The 23,224-nt window shown below is 42.1% G+C and overlaps 1 protein-coding gene across 2 annotated transcripts in view; it reads right to left on the bottom strand.

The window, feature by feature from the left end:
• Positions 1-11,604: 11,604 nt before the first annotated feature.
• The window catches only part of LOC134336406 (centrosomal protein of 95 kDa-like), a 58,891-nt gene continuing 47,271 nt past the window's right edge, over positions 11,605-23,224 (bottom strand). For both annotated transcript variants that reach the window (XM_063030596.1, XM_063030597.1), the window contains exons 19-22: positions 21,936-22,088; positions 16,408-16,554; positions 14,871-14,942; positions 11,605-13,332 (exon numbers count right to left, since the gene is read on the bottom strand). In XM_063030596.1, the coding sequence (XP_062886666.1) occupies positions 13,156-13,332; positions 14,871-14,942; positions 16,408-16,554; positions 21,936-22,088 (549 nt within the window). In that variant the 3' untranslated portion in view covers positions 11,605-13,155. The remainder of the gene's footprint in view (positions 13,333-14,870; positions 14,943-16,407; positions 16,555-21,935; positions 22,089-23,224) is intronic.

Here is a 23,224-nt window from a genome sequence, read left to right as displayed (position 1 = left end):
ATAATTAAAATTATAGGTGTACACAGTAAAATAGGGTTTAATTCATTCAGGGTATTAACACTGAAGTGCTGTTCAGGTTGTACTGCTGTTAACTCTGCTGTTAGTCTTTTGCCCACCCACCTCTAATTTATTCACTGAAGTGTTGGCAATGTTCTCTACAGGTTAAACATCTCTATGAAATCTCTTCTTATCCTCTTTCGCTATAAGCAAAAAATATCCTAGTTTTTCCTCGTAACAGGAATCTCCTTGGTATCATTCTGGTACTCCAAAATCTTGACAGTGTGAAGCTCAAAAATGGACACTAAACTCGGTGGCCTTAGCTCCAAGTGATTCATGAAAATTTGCAATAGAAACATAGAAAATAGGTGCAGGAGTAGGCCATTCGGCCCTTCGAGCCTGCACCGCCATTTATTATGATCATGGCTGATCATCCAACTCAGAACCCAGCCTTCCCTCCATACCCCCTGACCCCTGTAGCCACAAGGGCCATATCTAACTTCCTTTTAAACATAGCTAATGAACTGGCCTCAACAGTTTGCTGTGGCAGAGAATTCCACAGATTCACCACTCTCTGTGTGAAGAAGTTTTTCCTAACCTCGGTCCTAAAAGGCTTCCCCTCTATCCTCAAACTGTGACCCCTCGTTCTAGACCTCCCCAACATCGGGAACAATCTTCCCGCATCTAGCCTGTCCAATCCCTTTAGGATCTTATACGTTTCAATCAGATCCCCCCTCAATCTTCTAAATTCCAACGAGTACAAGCCCAGTTCATCCAGTCTTTCTTCATATGAAAGACCTGCCATCCCAGGAATCAATCTGGTGAACCTTCTTTGTACTCCCTCTATGGCAAAGATGTCTTTCCTCAGATTAGGGGACCAAAACTGCACACAATACTCCAGGTGTGGTCTCACCAAGGCCTTGTACAACTGCAGTAGTACCTCCCTGCTCCTGTACTCGAATCCTCTCGCTATAAATGCCAGCATACCGTTCGCCTTTTTCACCGCCTGCTGTACCTGCATGCCCACTTTCAATGACTGGTGTATAATGACACCCAGGTCTCGTTGCACCTCCCCTTTTCCTAATCGGCCACCATTCAGATAATAATCTGTTTTCCTATTTTTGCCACCAAAGTGGATAACTTCACATTTATCCACATTAAATTGCATCTGCCATGAGTTTGCCCACTCACCCAACCTATCCAAGTCACCCTGCATCCTCTTAGCATCCTCCTCACAGCTAACACTGCCACCCAGCTTCGTGTCATCCGCAAACTTGGAGATGCTGCATTTAATTCCCTCATCCAAGTCATTAATATATATTGTAAACAACTGGGGTCCCAGCACTGAGCCTTGCGGTACCCCACTAGTCACCGCCTGCCATTCTGAAAAGGTCCCGTTTATTCCCACTCTTTGCTTCCTGTCTGCTAACCAATTCTCCACCCACACCAATACCTTACCCCCAATACCGTGTGCTTTAAGTTTGCACACTAATCTCCTATGTGGGACCTTGTCAAAAGCCTTTTGAAAATCCAAATATACCACATCCACTGGTTCTCCCCTATCCACTCTACTAGTTACATCCTCAAAAAATTCTATGAGATTCGTCAGACATGATTTTCCTTTCACAAATCCATGCTGACTTTGTCCGATCATTTCACCGCTTTCCAAATGTGCTGTTATCATGTCCTTGATAACTGACTCCAGCAGTTTCCCCACCACCGACGTTAGGCTAACCGGCCTATAATTCCCCGGTTTCTCTCTCCCTCCTTTTTTAAAAAGTGGGGTTACATTAGCCACCCTCCAATCCTCAGGAACTAGTCCAGAATCTAACGAGTTTTGAAAAATTATCACTAATGCATCCACTATTTCTTGGGCCACTTCCTTAAGCACTCTGGGATGCAGACCATCTGGCCCTGGGGATTTATCTGCCTTCAATCCCTTCAATTTACCTAACACCACTTCCCTACTAACATGTATTTCGCTCAGTTCCTCCATCTCACTGGACCCTCTGTCCCTTACTATTTCTGGAAGATTATTTATGTCCTCCTTAGTGAAGACAGAACCAAAGTAATTATTCAATTGGTCTGCCATGTCCTTGCTCCCCATAATCAATTCACCTGTTTCTGTTTGCAGGGGACCTACATTTGTCTTTATCAGTCTTTTCCTTTTTACATATCTATAAAAGCTTTTACAGTCCGTTTTTATGTTCTCTGCCAGTTTTCTCTCATAATCTTTCTCCCCCTTCCTAATTAAGCCCTTTGTCCTCCTCTGCTGAACTCTGAATTTCTCCCAGTCCTCAGGTGAGCCACTTTCTCTGGCTAATTTGTATGCTACTTCTTTGGAATTGATACTATCCCTAATTTCTCTTGTCAGCCACGGGTGCACTACCTTCCTTGATTTATTCTTTTGCCAAACTGGGATGAACAATTGTTGTAGTTCATCCATGCAACCTTTAAATGCCTGCCATTGCATATCCACCGTCAATCCTTGAAGTGTCATTTGCCAGTCTATCTTAGCTAATTCATGTCTCATACCTTCAAAGTTACCCCTCTTTAAGTTCAGAACCTTTGTTTCTGAATTAACTACGTCACTCTCCATGTTAATGAAGAATTCCACCATATTATGGTCACTCTTACCCAAGGGGCCTCTCACGACAAGATCGCTAATTAACCCTTACTCATTGCTCAAAACCCAGTCCAGAATAGCCTGCTCTCTAGTCGGTTCCTATAGCTACCTTATTTTTGTACATTGTTGAAGACAAACTTGCTGCTTAGTGGCATACCACGACAGTCTTACGGTAAAATCCATCTTTTGAGTTTATTGCAATCATTTTTGGCTACTCATAGAGACACGCTGAAGTGATGTAACAGTTTTTTAGTTTCATTAATCAAGTCAAATATTGGTGACAAATACAAAAAAAATCCACAAACTGAATTATTTTTAAATGATAATTGCAACCAAGTAATAAAACTGCCAGAAACTGGGTTGACTCTGATTTCCTCTGTGGTGTCAACTGACTGTTCTGTATACTTGGCTTCTTGCAGCCTTATTGACTGTTAATGTGTTGATTTCAAATTTTCATCCAAATTTAAATAGTAAGTGCTCGCCTTTTTAATTTATAATATTTGCATTCCAGTTCTGAGTATGAGGCTTAATATAATGAGTAACAGGTACAGAACAATTAAATATTCAGGTTTTGAATTCAACTCTTTTGAAAATTCCCTTTAACATACAATATATTCAATGATTTTACATAATTACAAAATAAAACCGTTCATTTAAGTATCTGTGCTTGAAAAATAACTCATTAGCTTGGAAAGTTCATTGAATTCAAAAGTACTTTCACATCCAAAAGCAGTTTTTGATTTGATTTTGTTTTGAACAAGGAACTTTCATATTTTACAACTACGAAGTACTTGAGGTACAGGAATGGTTAATCTAGTCCAACAGGTCCTTGCTAGTGGTCACATTTGACACAAGCCTCCTTTCACACTTTATCTAACTCCATTAAGATGTCCTCAACTTCTTTTCTCCCTGTGGTTATCTGGACTTCCATGGATGCCTCTGTTACTTTCTTCAATTATTGTCTCTGGCAGTGAGTTCCCGATTTTCACAAACCCACTGCTGAAAGAATTTCCTGTTGGATTTATTCATGACCACCTTGTATATAAAAAAAAAGCCACTGCCATGGAAACCTCTCAGTCTAGCCTGGCTAACTTCCATAATCAGTTAGACTGTGGCCCTCAGCATTTCACACAAAAAAAGAGACCCAGCTGTTGAATCTTTCCTGATGTGTAAAGGCCTCTTCCATTCTGACATCTTTTATATCTTTTTCCCCTCCACTGTTGGTGTCTCTATGGTCAGGTGCAGGTTGGGGGGTCCAGGCAGATTAATAGTTCAGCAAGGACTAAATGGACCAAGAGGCTTGTTTACAATATGATGTGATTATTTCAATGTGCCATTTCTGTGCCAATATTGCAAATCTGTAATACTCTCAATTCAGAAATGAAATGTTACGGAACTGGAGCTGCAGCTCGATGACCTTCGTCTGGTCAGGGAGAGTGAGGAGGTGATAGAGAGGAGTGGAAGGCAGGTGGTCACGCCGGGGCCACGGGAGGCAGACAAGTGGGTCACGGTTAGGAGGGGGAAGGGGAAAAGTCAGGTGATGGGGAGTACTCCGGTGGCTGTGCCCCTTAACAACAGGTACTCCTGTTTGAGTACTGTTGGGGGGGACAGCTTACCCGGGGGAAGCGACAGTGGCCATGCCTCCAGCGCAGAGTCTGGCCCTGTAGCTCAGAAGGGTAGGGCAAGGAAGAGGAGGGCAGTTGTGATAGGGGACTCGATAGTAAGGGGGTCAGATAGGCGATTCTGTGGACACAGTCCAGAGACCCGGATGGTAGTTTGCCTCCCTGGTGCCAGGGTCCGGGATATTTCTGATCGTGTCCAAGATATCCTGAAGTGGGAGGGTGAGGAGCCAGAGGTCGTGATACATATAGGTACCAATGACATAGGTAGGAAAAGGGATGAGGTCCTGAAAGGAGGATATAGGGAGCTAGGAAGGGAGTTGAGAAAAAGGACCGCAAAGGTAGTAATCTCGGGATTACTGCCTGTGCCACGCGACAGTGAGAGTAGGAATGCGATGAGGTGGAGGATAAATGCGTGGCTGAGGGATTGGAGCAGGGGGCAGGGATTCAAGTTTTTGGATCATTGGGACCTCTTTTGGCGCAGGCGTGACCTGTACAAAAAGGATGGGTTACACTTGAATCCTAGGGGGACCAATATCCTGGCAGGGAGATTAGCGGGGGCTACTGAGGTGACTTTAAACTAGAATGGTTGGGGGGTGGGAATCAAATTAAAGAGGCTAGGCGTGAGGAGGTTAGTTCACAACAGAGGGATGGGAACCAGTGCAGAGAGACAGAGAGGTGTAAAGTGAGGGTAGAAGCAAAAAGTACAAAGGAGAAAAATAAAAGTGGCAGGCCGACAAATCCAGGGCAAGCATTAAAAAGGGCCACTTTTCAACATAATTGTATAAGGGCAAAGAGAGTTGTAAAAGAGCGCCTGAAGGCTTTATGTGTCAATGCAAGGAGCATTCGTAATAAGGTGGATGAATTGAAAGTGCAGATTATTAATGATTATGATATAGTTGGGATCACAGAGACATGGCTCCAGGGTGACCAGGGATGGGAGCTCAACGCTCAGGGATATTCAATATTCAGGAGGGATAGACATGAAGGAAGGGGAGGTGGGGTGGCGTTGCTGGTTAAAGAAGAGATTAACGCAATAGAAAGGACATAAGCCGGGAAGATGTGGAATCGATATGGGTAGAGCTGCGTAACACCAAGGGGCAGAAGACGCTGGTGGGAGTTGTGTACAGGCCACCTAACAGTAGTAGTGAGGTCGGAGATGGTATTAAACAGGAAATTAGAAATGTGTGCAATAAAGGAACAGCAGTTATAATGGGTGACTTCAATCTACATGTAGACTGGGTGAACCAAATTGGTAAAGGTGCTGAGGAAGAGGATTTCTTGGAATGTATGCGGGATGGTTTTTTGAACCCCCAACATGTCGAGGAACCAACTAGAGAGCAGGCTATTCTGGACTGGGTTTTGAGCAATGAGGAAGGGTTAATTAGCGATCTTGTCGTGAGAGGCCCCTTGGGTAAGAGTGACCATAATATGGTGGAATTCTTCATTACGATGGAGAGTGACATAGTTAATTCAGAAACAAAGGTTCTGAACTTAAAGAGGGGTGACTTTGAAGGTATGAGACGTGAATTAGCTAAGATAGACTGGCAAATGACACTTAAAGGATTGACGGTGGATATGCAATGGCAAGCATTTAAAGGTTGCATGGATGAACTACAACAATTGTTCATCCCAGTTTGGCAAAAGAATAAATCAAGGAAGGTAGTGCACCCATGGCTGACAAGAGAAATTAGGGATAGTATCAATTCCAAAGAAGAAGCATACAAATTAGCCAGAGAAAGTGGCTCACCTGAGGACTGGGAGAAATTCAGAGTTCAGCAGAGGAGGACAAAGGGCTTAATTAGGAAGGGGAAAAAAGATTATGAGAGAAAACTGGCAGGGAACATAAAAACGGACTGTAAAAGCTTTTATAGATATGTAAAAAGGAAAAGACTGGTAAAGACAAATGTAGGTCCCCTGCAGACAGAAACAGGTGAATTGATTATGGGGAGCAAGGACATGGCAGACCAATTGAATAATTACTTTGGTTCTGTCTTCACTAAGGAGGACATAAATAATCTTCCAGAAATAGTAAGGGACAGAGGGTCCAGTGAGATGGAGGAACTGAGCAAAATACATGTTAGTAGGGAAGTGGTGTTAGGTAAATTGAAGGGATTGAAGGCAGATAAATCCCCAGGGCCAGATGGTCTGCATCCTAGAGTGCTTAAAGAAGTAGCCCAAGAAATAGTGGATGCATTAGTGATAATTTTTCAAAACTCGTTAGATTCTGGACTAGTTCCTGAGGATTGGAGGGTGGCTAATGTAACCCCACTTTTTAAAAAAGGAGGGAGAGAGAAACAGGGGAATTGTAGACCGGTTAGCCTAACGTCGGTGGTGGGGAAACTGCTGGAGTCAGTTATCAAGGATGTGATAACAGCACATTTGGAAAGCGGTGAAATGATCGGACAAAGTCAGCATGGATTTGTGAAAGGAAAATCATGTCTGACGAATCTCATAGAATTTTTTGAGGATGTAACTAGTAGAGTGGATAGGGGAGAACCAGTGGATGTGGTATATCTGGATTTTCAAAAGGCTTTTGACAAGGTCCCACACAGGAGATTAGTGTGCAAACTTAAAGCACACGGTATTGGGGGTAAGGTATTGGTGTGGGTGGAGAATTGGTTAGCAGACAGGAAGCAAAGAGTGGGAATAAACGGGACCTTTTCAGAATGGCAGGCGGTGACTAGTGGGGTACTGCAAGGCTCAGTGCTGGGACCCCAGTTGTTTACAATATATATTAATGACTTGGATGAGGGAATTAAATGCAGCATCTCCAAGTTTGCGGATGACACGAAGCTGGGTGGCAGTGTTAGCAGTGAGGAGGATGCTGAGAGGATGCAGGGTGACTTGGATAGGTTGGGTGAGTGGGCAAATTCATGGCAGATGCAATTTAATGTGGATAAATGTGAAGTTATCCACTTTGGTGGCAAAAATAGGAAAACAGATTATTATCTGAATGGTGGCCGATTAGGAACAGGGGAGGTGCAATGAGACCTGGGTGTCATTATACACCAGTCATTGAAAGTGGGCATGCAGGTACAGCAGGCGGTGAAAAAGGCGAATGGTATGCTGGCATTTATAGCAAGAGGATTCGAGTACAGGAGCAGGGATGTACTACTGCAGTTGTACAAGGCCTTGGTGAGACCACACCTGGAGTATTGTGTGCAGTTTTGGTCCCCTAATCTGAGGAAAGACATCTTTGCCATAGAGGGAGTACAAAGAAGGTTCACCAGATTGATTCCTGGGATGGCAGGACTTTCATATGAAGAAAGACTGGATGAACTGGGCTTGTACTCGTTGGAATTTACAAGATTGAGGAGGGATCTGATTGAAACGTATAAGATCCTAAAGGGATTGGACAGGCTCGATGCAGGAAGATTGTTCCCGATGTTGGGGAAGTCCAGAACGAGGGGTCACAGTTTGAGGATAGAGGGGAAGCCTTTTAGGACCGAGATTAGGAAAAACTTCTTCACACAGAGAGTGGTGAATCTGTGGAATTCTCTGCCACAGGAAACAGTTGAGGCCAGTTCATTGGCTATATTTAAGAGGGAGTTAGATATGGCCCTTGTGGCTATGGGGGTCAGGGGGTATGGAGGGAAGGCTGGGGCGGGGTTCTGAGTTGGATGATCAGCCATGATCATAATAAATGGCAGTGCAGGCTTGAAGGGCCGAATGGCCTACTCCTGCACCTATTTTCTATGTTTCTATGTAACTCCTCAATTGGATCCACTGGATGAACTAAGGGAATAACAGGACGGGCAGACAAGAGACAGATGCAGTTTAAGTGCCTGCAAGAAAATGAATCTCAGGGTAGTGCAAGGTAATGTATACATACTTTGATAATAAATTTACTTTGACTTTGAAGTGAAGATGTGAAAGAAATAAAACATAAGAAAAATATACTTTTATAGTTGCGAGGTTTTATGGGACAGGAGAGACCCTTTGTGCAGAAGGGAAAGGTGTTAAAGGTACGACGGAACAACACTGAAAGGCAACCATATCTAAATGCAAGCAATGTTTAGCCTGTTTTTCACTGCCTTATTATAAGGAGGCTATTTTTGCAGTACTTATTTCATTTTATATATTACTGTAATTCCTAGTATATTTTGTATTGTATTGCACTGCACTGCTGCTGAAAAACAATGAATTTTGTGACATACGTCAGAGGTAATAAACTTGATTCTGAATATTGGCACTGTAACTATGCAGAGACAGCTGAGGAATTAAAACTCTTCTTTTCCTTCCTGCTGCAAATTCTAAGATAAAGAATTGACAGATGATCCTGCTTTTGACTGTTCAACATGACATTAACAAGAGGGCTGAAATGTATGGAAATCACACAATGCAGAGACTAAGATTAAAATACAAAATTCTCTCGTGCAAATCTTGCTAAATCAGGATACCTAAATTTTTAAAAGGAAATAGCTGATTAAAGGGTCATGTTAAGGAGGAGGGTAAATAAGCAAAGGTGTGGAATTTAAGTAGGTGGCATGTGTAGGAAAAATATCTTTAGGGAGTTGATGGAGTGTGTGACTCATGCATAATTTATTTGAATGTATGATTTTTTAAATTTTGACATCACTCTCCCAAGGTGTGAATGCTTACCACAGAAATTACTGTATATTTAATATCCAGATATAAATGCAACTATATTCTTGGCGGCTGGCTGACCACACTTGTGGGAAAGTAGTCCTTGAAATGGCTCTCATTTTGTCATGGGATCATCCACTTTCTTGGTAAATTTGCCTGTTGGATCTCTGTCTTCAAGAGACAGGAGAACATGGCAGGCGTTTTCAAATGTTTCCCCTGTTAAGCAAAGTGTGGTACAAGTAAAGAATTGAATGTGAACTACCCAAGAGACCAGGATGTTTTGCTGGGTTTCGATTTGCTTTCAGCTATCTTGGTGCTTGGCAAAATTTGTTCGTTGTTCAGAAGCTGTTTGAATAAATAAGATGCATCAACTTTAGGTTTTGGTTGGCGCAACAGAATCAAAATGGTAAAATCAGCTTGATGTGCGGGATCGATAACTGGTTCAGCATGCTGCTTGTAATTTGAAACCTACTTGCCCAGACTTCAGAAGAATACATTTGCAGGAACCCAGAGATTTGATCAAATCTGGCAGTAACTCTATTTTATTCACACCTACATGAACTTGCTCTGCATTCTGCCAGGAAATGCTGTCATTGTTACAGCTAAACTTATCAATCAAGTTCCTAGGAGTCTGCTAGGATGCCTTCACAATTTCTGATGGGAAATGCGTGCCAAGGCAAAGCTCTGTTTGTTAGTGGGAGAAAAGGTTTTCAAGTAGGTTTTTGGGGATGTTCCTCCTATTTTGGCAGTACTCAAACTGCCTAAAACCAAAATAGGTCCTAACTACACTTATCTACTGTTTATTATTAAAAAGTTTTACAAGATAATTCTGCACACGCTTCATTCCATCCTTAATCCCATTTTCCCTTCCCACAAAATCTAATATTTTTTATAGGCACTGTATTTATTAAAGAATTAGTACTAAATGGTACAGTGCCTATAAAAAGTTTTTATATTTTATTGTTTTACAACATTGAATCACAGTGGATTTAATTTGACTCTGACACTGATCAACAGAAAAAGACTCTTCCATGTCAAAGTGAAAGCAGATCTCTACAACGTGATCTAAATAATTACAAGTATAAAACACAAAGTAATTGATCAAGTATTCACCCCCTCCACCACCAAATCATCACTGGTGCAGCCAATTGGTTTTAGAAATCACACAATTAGTTAAATGGAGACCTGCTTTTGAAGACCTGGGTGCAGTCAACAACTGTTGCCCAGGTGCATCACCAGTCACAGCTTTATGGGAGAGTGCAAAGAAAAAGCCACTGTTGAAAAGAAACTCACATGAAATCTCGGTTAGAGTTTGCCAGAAGGCATGTGGGAGACTGTGAAGTCAGCTAGAAGAAGGTTCTATGGTCTGATGAAAACAAAGGTGAGGTTTTTGGCCATCAGACTAAACACTAAGTTTGGTGTAAGCCAAACACGGTACATCGTCAAAAATATACCTTCACTTCTGTGAAGCACGGTGGTAGCTGCATCATGCTGTGGGGGTGCTTCACTGCAGCAGGCCTTGGAAGGCTTGTGAAGGCAGAGGGTAAAATGAATCCAGCAAAATACAGGGAAATCCAGGAGGAAAACCTGATGAAGATGGCAAGAAAACTGTGACTTCATTTGTTTCCCAGCAGGACAATGACTGCAGGGATAAAGCCAAAGTTAACAGGAATGGCTTAAAAACATGCTGCAGTGACCAAGTCATAGTCCAGAACCCAATCCAATTGAGAATTTGTGGCTGGACTTGAAAAGAGCTGTTCACTCATGATCCCCATGCAATCTGACAGAGCTTGAGCAGTTTTGTAAAAAAGAATGGGGAAAAATTGCAGTGTCCAGACATGCAAAGTTGATAGACCTAGCTACACAGATTCAAGGCTATAATTGCTGCCAAAGGTGCATCTAACAAATACTGACTTGAAGTGGGTGAGTAATTATACAATCAATTATTTTGGGTTTAATAATTTGTTTTCACTTTGACATAAGGATTCTGTTCTGTCGATCAGTGTCAAAAAAGCCAGATTAAATCCACTGTAATTCAATGTTGTAAAACAATAAAACATGAAAACTTCTGGGGGAGGGGGTGAATACTTTCTATAGGTACTGTAAAGTTGGCAGTGCAATAGTTTTGATTTCAGCCTGGTCTTGTCCTTGTTCAATATCTGTTTGAAAACATTACCAAGCATTACTTTGAAACAACACACACAAAATGCTGGAGCAATGCAGCAGGTCAGGCAGCATCAATGGAAATGAATAAACAGTCCACATTTCAGGCCGAGACTCTTCATTGGGACAGGAAAGGAAGGGAAAAGACTCCAGCATAGAAAGGTGGGGGGACAGGGGAGGGAAGAAGGATAGCCAGGTTTAATACTTTTAAAACCAGGAAATTAACGAACAGTAGGAACAACACGTAAAGTTCAGAGTCTCTGAACAGCCAGAACTAACTTGCAGTGAACACTGAAGGCCATGATAACAACTCATTCCTCTCTGTGCTAGCTTGTACAAATATCCTTTCCACTTTGTCCTTTCCATGTTGTCAGTGTTTTCCAGACATGAAGCATTTTGCTGCTTTCTGTAAGTATCCCAAACCACTTCTTTTTTTAAAAGAGACAAGATGTTTGAGCAAGTTCAGGGCTTTCACAACTGAATTCTGCTGTTGTATTGTGATCCTGCCTCTCTCTATGAAAGTGGAATGATAAAAGCCCTGCTCATTTTCAACTTGACCCATGGCCCAAGTTGGGTGCATATGGGCAAAGACAAGCATGATCATTATGAAACATCTCAGCAGATGAGTTCACCCCCACCTCCACTTGCCAAGCCCAGATCTTTCCTTAATTTCCTCCGTTTCAAAATTAACAAAGCCAACATTTAACAACTGTCCAAGTTTTAAAAGCAAAGTTGATCAAAGCTGTTTTTCATTAGGAGTTTGAAGAGATTTGGGATGTCAACAAAAACACTCAAAAACTTCTATAGATGTACCACGGAGAGCATTCTGACAGGCTGCAACACTGTCTGGTAAGTGGTGGGGGGTGGGGTGCTATTGCACAGGACCAAAAGAAGCTGTAGAGGGTTATAAAATTTAGTCAACTCCATCTTGGGTACTAACTTACAAAGTAGCCAGGGCATCTTCAAGGAGCAGTGTCTCAGAAAGGCAGCATCCGTTATTAAGGAATCCCAGCACCCAGGGCATGCCCTTTCCTCATTGTTACCATCAGATAGGAGGTACAGAAGCCTGAAGGCACACACTCAGCGATTCAGGAACAGCTTCTTCCCCTCTGCCATCCGATTCCTAAATGGACATTGAACCTGTGAATACTACCTCACTTTTTAAATATATATTATTTGTTTTTTCACAATTTTTAACCTATTTTAACCTATTCAAATATACATATACTGCAACTTATTTATTTTTCTTCTATATTATGTATTGCATTGAACTATTGCTGCTGCTAAGTTAACAAATTTCATGACGCGTGCCAGTGATAATAAACCTGATTCTGGTATCACTCAAGTCAGACAACTTAAATATGTTCAGATCAATAGTTCAGGATTAATCTAGTTGATTTCAATGGGCTTGGTGTAGTTTTATTAAAAGTTGTACAGAGCTGTGAGTAGAATGATTGGTGATTACTTAGCATCTCAAATTAATGCACATTACAATAAAGCAATGTCCCTACTTGTTTTTTTTGGCAAAAACTAAGAAGTAAAAATAAACTTAGAACCAAATCACACAGAGCATTTACTTTGAAATATTTAGGTAGCAAAAATTTTAATAAATTAGAACATAGTTTCAAAAAAACATGATTGCATAGAAAAATTGTTAATGTAACTTCCTTCAATATTCCAGTCTAGTTATCCACTGTACAAGATAAATGTACAAAGTAATTTTGGAATACGTGGGCTTTGCAGTATTAGTGTCAGACAGGGATATTGTGTACGCAACCATGTTGAGTGCTGAAGATGATCAAGTAGCTGAGATCCAACAGAAAAACTGATAACTAATTCAGTATTGATCTTGGAAGAATAGTAATAATCAAAGTAGTATTTATACTAAAACATCTCAGCAGACAGTATCATACAGTCTTCATGGACTGTACAGAGGTAAAACTGACCTTCAGATTATCAGTAATTTGTTTTTAAAAGAGTTTGTTAAAAGACAAGTCTAGCAAGAGTGTCAGTGGCAGAGTACATGATCTCACCCTACTGCAGTTCAATGCATATCCACTTGTGTATCTCTGAACTTTAGGAACATATGGTTGTGCTTTGAATTAGTTGAGCCCTTTCTTTTAAAAAAAATGCAGGACTTGGTTGACCATTAGCAGATGTCTACAGTGTTGGGGTCTTGCTGTACTGAAACGATGCCATCTGCAGCTGGCGCTGGGCACGGTCGGCCTCCAGTTCTCTGAAGTACACATCGTCATCATCACATGTAATCATTTCCTGCAGCTCTCGGATCTCCTTCTCCATCTTTACACGTAGCTCATTCTTCAGCTTCTGGAGGGCCTGCAAGGAGGAGTCAAAGTGAATTAACAACTTACCAGCTGCACGCGTTAGCACTGGGACACTGATGTTCATTGGCACTACTCTCAGCAGACTTGCTGCAACCTTCAGAACATCAGTGAATAGTCACATCTGTAAATGTGTAAACTGTATTGTGGTTGAAGAAAGTGGAGATTCTATTATTGCAACTTGCTTTGACAGATGAGGAGTCAGAGTTGGAGGGTGGGGGGGAGGGGAGGAAGAAACACAAGGTGATAGGTGAAACTGGGAGGAGGGGAGGTGTGAAGTAGAGAGCTGGGAAGTTGACTGGTGAAAGAAACACAGTGCTAGAGAAGGGGGAATCTAATGGGAGAGGACAGAGGCCATGGAAGAAAGAAAAGGGGGAGGAGCACTAGAGGGAGGTGATAGGCAGGCAGGTAAGGAGAGGAGGGGAGAGATGGAAATGGGACTGGTGGAGTGGAGTGGAGTAGGAGGGGTATTACTGGAAGTTTGAGAAGTTAATGTTCATGCCATCAGGTTGGAGGCTACCCAGACAGAATATAATGTGTTGCTCCTCCAACCTGAGTGTGGCTTCATCACGACAGTAGAGCAGGCGGTGGACATCAGTTATTCCCATTTCTTTCCCCTTCATTTACTCTCCTGCACCCTCAAAGAACATCAATAGATTCATCAAACATGATTTTCCTGTCTTGAATTGGTCTGTAAGGAACCCATATTTGCCCTGTCTTTTCCATTTCTGTTAATATTTTTTGCTAGGTTACTCTCATTCCATTTTCCATTTCTTTTAAAAGTCTTAAAAACTAAACAGCAGCAGTACTACAACCATGATACAAATTAACTTTTAAATTTGCTGAAGAGCGATAAGTGATGACTGGAAATTTCACTTCAACAGGAAGATGGACCCTAATGAAGAAAGGGCGAATGCAGTGGAGTAGTCAATAGCTGGGGCTGGGGCATCACTGCAGCTTCTACTTATGGCTGAAATTAAACATCTTCAATTAGATGGTTTAGAGAAAAGTTCACACATGGAATTCTTGCCTTGACTACCACTGTCCATCTTTACAGGAGCACTAAAGGAGGCTGTGAGATATTGTTACAAGCCATCCATTTCCCACGGGGCATCAAAGCTGAGAATTTTGTCTCAGCTTGAGAAATGGGGCATCTTTGAAATGACCAGCAAGATAACTTTTGGGAACAACTTGGAGAATGACAAATACTAGTTCTGCTAGTGATGTTCTGGTACTGTGAACAAAGTGGGCTTCTACAGTGATATGTAACCTGGTTAGGCAGGATCTACTGGACTAAACCAGAGCAATGTTTCCAGTTGTTTCTTTGCATGTCCCAGAAAATACCCATGTATTGGTAGATTAATTGTTTACTGAAAAACTACATCCACTGGGGATGGGGGAAGATCCACAGGGAACACAACGGGAATGTGAGAGGGTAGATCAACAGGTGACATAAGATTGCTCTACTGTAAGCCAACAAAGGACCTAATGGCCTCCTCCTGGTGCATAATAAATGGGAAAAAGAAACACTACCTTGTTCTGTGCTGCCTCTCGCATGTGAACTTTCTGCCGCTCTTGTGCCAGAGTTTCCGCCAGCATTAAAAACTAGAACGGTAAAGGATCTCAGTTAGATAAAAGTGAATTGCAAATTCTACACAGTTCATTGCACAATTATATGTACACACTGAAGCAGGCCCAAGTGTACAAATACATCTGAGAGGTTCCTCACCTTTTGCATGATGTGCAGTCATGAAACAACTTCATCATTAATGGTTTATATGATACTCAAAATTGCAATTACTGGCAGAATTACTTCTCAAAGGTTGTGATAAAACACTGCCAGAGCAATCTCTCCTGCTCTGCCACACCCACCGCCTTCCGGCCTCTTCATTTTCTGTCTCTTAGGGAGGGCTGGTGGCATGAAAACCAAAGGGAGCATAGATCAAGACACATCTAAATCAGTTTGTCCAGCACACCTTCTCTGCAATAAATCACTCTTGGCACCTCTCTGGAGTCCTCTTACAGTACAGTTGGACTTACCCAGGCAGTTAATCAAGACTGCATTACATCAAAACCTTATCTGACAGCTTGGACTTTGGTTGTGACAATCAAGCCAATTGTTTGGTCTCTTGGAATTACTATTTATTACTACAATACACTTACTTCATGTTTTTTAATATAAAAAAGTAATGCTACTGAACATTTCAGTGTGAGGGCCCCAGTGAACAGAAGCTGCAATGTTACTGGTCACCAGGCACTGTAAAGAGCATTCTGACTAGTTGCACCACTGCATAGTTGGGGGGCTCCACCGCACAAGATCAGAAAAAAGTTGCAGAGGGTTGTAAACTCAGCAGCTCCATCATGGACACTAGCTTCCCCAGCATCGAGAACATCCTCTAAAGGTGCAGCCTCAAGAGAGCAGCATCCATCATTAAAGACCCTCACTATCCAAAGCATCCCCTCCTCTCATTAACCATCACTGAGGAGCTGCAGCAACCTGAGGCCACACTGAATTCTTTAGAAACATTGTCCCTGCAGCATCAGATTTCTGAACCGTCCATGAACATTACTTGTCTATTTTGCTCTGTTTCAGTACTTACCAGTTCTTATAGATTTCTTTTTGTAACTTAGAGCACTATACTGCTGCTGCAAAACAAATTCCACAACGGTTTCTGAATTATTGGACAGAGATGTACGTGAGACTGTCACTCTGTTTCCTATTAACTCTGACAGATAAGTATGACCATTTCTAGGGCACTTTTCAAAGAAGAACTGGTGAATTCTTAATGCTTTCAGTGAAACAAGTGACAACCAACATCACAAGAGGGTGGTCTGGTCAAATTCCAATATTACTGTATTCAGGACTTCACTGTGCTGATAGCAGACACATTCACCGAGGCAGGATGGTTTCTGCTCAACTGTGAGGTTGTAACTAGCCACACAGAGTACTTGGTTGTCTCTTAAGGATTCTGGGCAGTTCAAACAAAGGCTTAAATGTAAATACAAGTTATTCTTATTACCTGTGTTCCAGCCAACATGTAGAATTTACCAGGGACTAGTTTTCAAATACCTGATCTCGATAATAATTCTCCATCGACTCCAACTCCTCCTGTTGTCGCTTCTTGTGCTCCTCTCTTTTCTCTTTGGTATAAGCCTTCAACTCACGCAGCCTCTGCTTCTGAATCTCCAAGCCCCCTTCAAACAAGTTCTTGAAAATCTTTAGGATTGTGTAAGTAATGAAATAATTAGATTACATTACATTTAGATTAGATTTATTTGTCAGACATACATCAAAACAGACATCATAATTGTTTTAGATTGAATTACTGGATGTATGACTGCAATGGTAACCAAAGTTCAAAGTACAATAAATTTATTATCAAAGCACACGTGTCACCATGTACAATCTTGAGATTTGTTGTCTTGGAGGCTTCCAAGAAACAATAGAATCAATGAAAGACTGCACCCAACAGGATGGATAAAAAAAAACCAATGTGCAAAGTCAACTAACTGTGCAAATACAAAGAAAAAAAAATAATAGTAATAATAATAAATTTTATTATCAAAGTACTGGAGATTCACTTTCTTGTGGCCACTCATCAAGTCTGTAGAATAATAACTAAAACAGAATCAGTGAATGACCACCCAACTGGGGCACTCATCCAGAGTGCAGAAACCAACAAACCATGCAAATACAAAAAGAAGAAACAATAATAAATAAATAAATAAATAAATAAATAAATATCAAGAACATGAGATGGAGAGACCATGAAAGGGAGTCTACTGGTTGTGGGAACATTTCAATGATGAGACAAGTGATAACTGTTCCTGAAACTGGTGGTGCAGGTCCTGAGGTTCTTGTACCTTCTTCCTGAAGGCAGCAGTGAGAACAGAACATATCCTGGGTGGTGGTAGTCCTTGATGATGGAAGCTGCTTTCCTATGACAACTGTACAGTGATGGGGTGAGTGAAATTATCCCCACTGGTTGAGAGGTAATAACTGTTTCTGAACCTGGAGATGTGGGTCCTGAGGCTCCTGTACCTTCTTCCTGATAGCAGTATCAAGAAGAGATCATGACCTGGGTGGTGGGAGTCCTTGATGATGGGTGCTGCTTTCCTGTCACAGCACTCCCTGTAGATGTATTCAATGGTGGGGAGTACTTTACACATGAACTGGGATGCATCCACTAATATTTTTAGGATTTTCCATTCAAAGGCATTAGTGTTTCCATACCAGACCATGAAGCAACCAGTTCATATACTCCCCATTACCTCTATAGAAGTTTGTCAAAGTTTTAGATGTCATATTGAAGCTTCGCAAAACTCCTAAGGAAGTGAAGCACTGCCGTGCTCTCTTCATAATTGCACTTATGTGCTGGGCCCAGGACAGATCCTCTGAAGTGATAACATAGAGGATTTTAAAGTTGCTGACTCTCTCCATCTCTGTTCCCCTGATGATGACTGGCTCTTGAGTTATCTACAATAAAAATGGTGATCACTCAGGTATGATTTTCAAAACATCTCTGTAGTCTTTGTGGTCTTTTCTGCAGAATGAAAGATAGTAATGAATTCTGGAATGCCTGTGCCTATGTTGGCACTGGTGATGCACAGGAATGGAAAGGGATAGCTGGTTCTATAGACTTGGATTCAGGTGGTTGTGGTTAAGGATCAGGAAGTATAGAATCAGAATTTTAACTACAAATTTCACAACATATGCCAGTAATAGTAAACCCAATTCTAGATTCTGATTTTGAAATTTAATGCTCAACTGCTTTTTGTCCCCACAGGGTCAAAAATAAAAGCAGTACCAGCCCAAACGCAATTGCTAGCTACTGGCGCACACACTTAATGTTTTAGGAACAGCTTCTTCCCCTCTGCCATCAGATTTCTGAATGATCCATGAATACTACCTTGCTATTTTTGCTCTCTTTTTGAACTACTACTTTAATATTATTATATATTTCTTATTATAATTTATAGTATGTATTTATGTATTCATGAGATACAGTATGCCAGTGAAAATAGACTTAATTCTGATCAATAACCTTGGATATGCACTTGCTTGCTCTAATCAACAATTGGTATTTAAATAGGATGCATACTTATGCCTTTCAGCTTATCCAGTCTATCCTGACCCAGGCTAGTAACTCATTAGCCTCTTGCTCTAACTCATTGCCCAATTTTCCCCAGCATATATTACACACAGGTCTGTATGATGCCTTAACCAGATCTCCCAGACAGACACACTTACTAATCTTCTGGGAAGAGATTAGCAGCTGGGCAGGGGAAGAGATCTAATAATGTGGTCAGAGTCTCCCTTTAAGCAAAGTTCAGCAGACCACAATGACTCAGGGGAATTCCTGGGCCAAGGCCACTCCTTGGAGAATTAACATTCAGGATGGGATTCAGAAAGAGTCCATGCAATAGGAGCTGACAGAAACCCAGTGGAAGCAGCAAAAGGGAGGGCTCTGACTCAAACACCCACCTATGGAAGACTGTAGCCATTTCATTCTCCTCAGAGTGCAGGCAAGTCATCCTCATTGGAGCCCTTAATAATAGTCATAAGTGTCACAGGGCAAAGATCCTTGTACCTAACCACACTTCTCTTAAATGTTAAGCCCGCATCCACCACTTCTTCTGGCAGCTCATTCCAGTCTTACCACACTCTCTCCAAGTGAAGACCTTCCCCCTCATGTTCACCTTAAACATTTTACCTTTCACCCTTAACCCATGACCTCTAATTGTAGTCTCAACCAACTGTGGAAAAATTCTGTTTGCATTTACCCTATTTACTGCTCATTATTTTGTATACCTCTATTAAATATCCTCTCACTCTCCTGTGCTCCAGTGAAAAAAAGACCTAATCTATTCAACCTTCCCTTATAACTCATATCTGCAAGTCCCAGCAACATCCTTGTAAATTTTCTCTGCACTCTTTCAATCTTATTGATACCTTTCCTGTAGGTAGATGACCAGAAATGCACACAAGGACTAACATTTACATGCAATCAACAGCTTTTATTCCACTGTCAACCTCAGGGCTATTTTTTTTTAAATGGTAATCCTAATCTTGGCTTTGGTTTTAACTCATTAGTGTATACTGTCCCCACTTCCAGAAACGTAGCCTACCAGTCACCTAGCTCTGACATTGGCCAATTAAACCATCTACTAGTCACCTAGCTCTGACATTGGCCAATTAAACCATCCTCCCTTGGCTCGTTACTTGAAGATGGTGTTGTAATAGATCAGATGATATCATGTACTACTCCACAAGACCATTTTAATACAGTAAACTCCAAGACCTGGGCCTCGACAGCCCCTTGTGCAATTGGATCCTGGATTTCCTGACTTGCAGACCCCAGTCAGTTTTGATTGACAAAAACCATCTCCTCCACAATCTCCATCAGCACAGGTGCACCACAGGGCTGTGTGCTTAGCCCCCCGCTCTACTCGCTTTACACTGTGACTGTGTAGCTAAGTACAGCTCCAACACCATATTCAAGTTTGCTGAGGACACAGAGACAAGAAAATATGCAGAGGCTAGAAATCTGAGCAACACACACAAAACGCTGGAGGAACCCAGCAGGCCAGGCAGCATCTATGGAAAAAGAGTAAACAGACGATGTTTTGGCCGGAGAGTACATCACGGGTAAAACCCTCCCGAACACTGAGCACATCTACATGAAATGCTGTTGTAGGAAAGCTGCGTCCATCATCAGGGATCCACACCACCCAAGTCAAGCTCTATTCTCACTGCTGCCATCAGCAGAAGCTACAGGTGCCTCAGGACTCCCACCACCCAGGTCATGACCTCTTCTCGCTACTGCCATCAGGAAGGTGGTACAGGAGCCTCAGGACCCACAGCTCTAGGTTCAGAAACAGTTATTACCTCTCAACCAGTGGGAATAACTTCACTCACCCCATCACTGTATAGATCTCAGAGAAACAACTTCCTTCATCAAGGACACCCACCAACCACGACATGCTCTCTCCTCACTGCCTTCACCCTATAACCCTTCATGCCCTGACTAATCAAGAATCTATCAACATCTGCCTTAAATATACCCACTGATTTGGCCTCCACAACCAACTGTGCCAATTAATTCTGCAGATTCTCCACTCACTAGCTGAAGAAATTCTTCCTCAGCTCCATTCTAATTGGATGCCCCTCTAATCCGAGGCGTGCTCTCTAGTCCTAAACTCCCCCACCATAGGAAACATCCCTTCCACAACCATTCTACTGAGGCATTTCAACATTCAATGGGGTTCAATGAGGTCCCTTCTCATCTTCTGAATTCCAGGGAGTATGGTGCAGAGCCAGGAAATCATATGGTAACACTTTCATTCCAGGAAATTAAAGGGTTATTCCCTTCGATCCTTGCTGTTACTTCTTCAAACTCCCCACTGAGTGACTTTGATTTATAGACACTTTAAAATGACAATGTGTATGGCCATACTTTTCCCACCTTGCATTGGCTAACAAACCTGAAATTACTCAGTCTAACGATTGCCCTACACCAAGGCTGTAACCAGAAGAGACAGTCGGAGCCTTTGCTGTTTGTGTTCTTGGTTCTGCTAGTGGCCCTAGTCCTGGCACTGCATCGACCTGCCCGGAGTATTCTACAGACCCTCAAATGATCTGAAGGAGATAGAAGACTAAATATATGGTGAAATTCCTGAGAAGCGCAAGAACAAAAACCAATCACAGTCAGCAGACCAGCTCCACGTGGAGTGAAATTACAGTTGGAGTGAGTGGCTGTGGTGGAGGCACATGGAAATTTGAAGGTAGTTCTGGCTAGGTCACAATTAAAGTAATCATGTTCACCTAGGAGAATGTCAGATGAGGAGGTGGGGAGATGGAAGAAGATGATCAGCGAATAAGTAGAATAGCAGAGGGTAGGAAAGATAGAACTGAAAAATTTCCAAGCTCCATATGAAGGATAAGAAGTTTCAGAAAAATTGAAGGCTTAAGAAAATACCAGCTAATCAGATTTTTTAAAAGACTTGTTGCTGCATAACTTTGCTTGGTAAAAGCCTGCCCAGACCTCCCAGGACCAAGGAATCTATCTCTTTTCTCAGGTCTTTTTTTTTTTAAATACATTGCCTTTCACTGACACAGCAAGAAGTCACTGCAAAATAATTTGCTTCATTGCAGTTAATCTGTTAGTCATAGAGGAAATACTGTGACCATCCTCCTTATCTACACCCTCCTAGATTTTATAAGTCTCCAAGGTCATCCCTCGTTCTCTTTCACTCTAGGGAAAAGTCCCAGCCTAAGTGGTTTCTCCTTGTTTAAGCCCATGTCTTAGGTGACTGACATCCTTGTGAATCTCTAAGGGCAACATCCTTATGAATCTTTTCTGCACCTTCTCTAGTTAAATCACAGCCTACCTCCAGCAGAACAATCAGAATTACACACAATACTCCAGGTATGGTGTCACCAATGCCACGTTGGTGAGAGTGTACCTGCGAAATTGTGCACAGCTCTATAGTCACCCTGCTATAGGAAGGATGTGATTAAACAAGAGGGGGGCAGAAAAGGAGCAGGAGATGCAGTTGATCTTTGCCGACAGATACGGCAACAGTTCCATGCCTCACCCTTTCTTCACGAGTCCTTGCTCTCATCATCTTTGCATGGAGCTGGACATGATAGTCGTTGTAGTATTTCTTGGCACGAGCAATCTGCTGCCTCTGTTCCTTCATCTTGTTTTGGGCCAACTTCTGGTGCCGGATTCGTTCCTTAAACTCTTTCTGAAGGTGAAACAGGAACATAGCTGAGTGGAAGGGATAATTTTCCTGTAATAGCTACCAGCATAGTACCACAAAGGCTTTCACAATGTGTACACATTTATCTCATCAGTGGCAGGAGATTTGGTATGTCACCAAAGTCTAGCAAATTTCTACAGATGTACTGTGAAGAGTATTCTAACTGGTCTGGAGGGACCACTGCTTCAGCAGGTTGTAAAATTAGCTAGCTCCATGGTGGGTACTAGCCTCTCTGCCATCTTCAAAAGGTAATGCCTCGAGATGGCAGCACCCATCACTGAACAACTCCCCCACCCAGGACTTTCCCTCTTCTCACTGCCCCCATCAGACAGGAAGTACAGGAGCCCGAAGACCCCCTTCAATGTGTTAGGAACAGCTTCTTCCCTTCCATATATATATCAAAAACAGTGAGGTACTGTGTGTATATATAAAATAATTTATGTACTGCACTATACTGCTGCCACAAAACAAAAACATTCACAACATATGTCAGTGATAATAAACCCGATTGACTCACAGAAAGGGAACTAAATTCAGAGTGGGTACCTCCAGCTGATACAGCCAAGGTAAAAGGAATTACATTCCTGAACACATTTGACATCCTGTGATGCTCTGAAGTAATTTGAAATGTAGGGGCTGCTGTTTTTGTGGTGAAATAGGACTAATAGGCATATGTTCAGGTACCAGGTACACAGGTAATCAGTTTTAAAAGACACGTTCTAGATCCCTAGAGCACTAAAACACAGAAACAGGCTCTTCAGCCCATCTAGTCCATGGCAAACCCATACTTGGACCATAGCACTCCATACCCTCCCATCCATGTACTTATCCAAACTTTTCTTAAATGTTGCAATTGGACCCACATCTACCACTTCTGCTGACAGCTCGTTCCACACTTATACCACGCTCCAAGTGAAAAAGATCCCTCCCCCATTCGGGTTCCATTGAAATATTTCACCTTTCACCTTAACCCATGACCTTTAGGTCTCGTCTCAGGAAAAACCCTGCATTCATCCTACCTATACCCCTCAAAATCTCCCCTCATTCTCATTGTCTGAGGAATTTTTGCCATCCAGGGCAGCAGTGCCCTGGGGATACGTCCAGAAACAGCAGGGATCTCA

This window comes from Mobula hypostoma, chromosome 22, assembly GCF_963921235.1.
Source record: "Mobula hypostoma chromosome 22, sMobHyp1.1, whole genome shotgun sequence".
NCBI lineage: Eukaryota > Metazoa > Chordata > Chondrichthyes > Myliobatiformes > Myliobatidae > Mobula > Mobula hypostoma.
The sequence above is the reverse complement of the archived record's forward strand: the minus strand, read 5'-3'. Positions and strand labels throughout refer to the sequence as shown.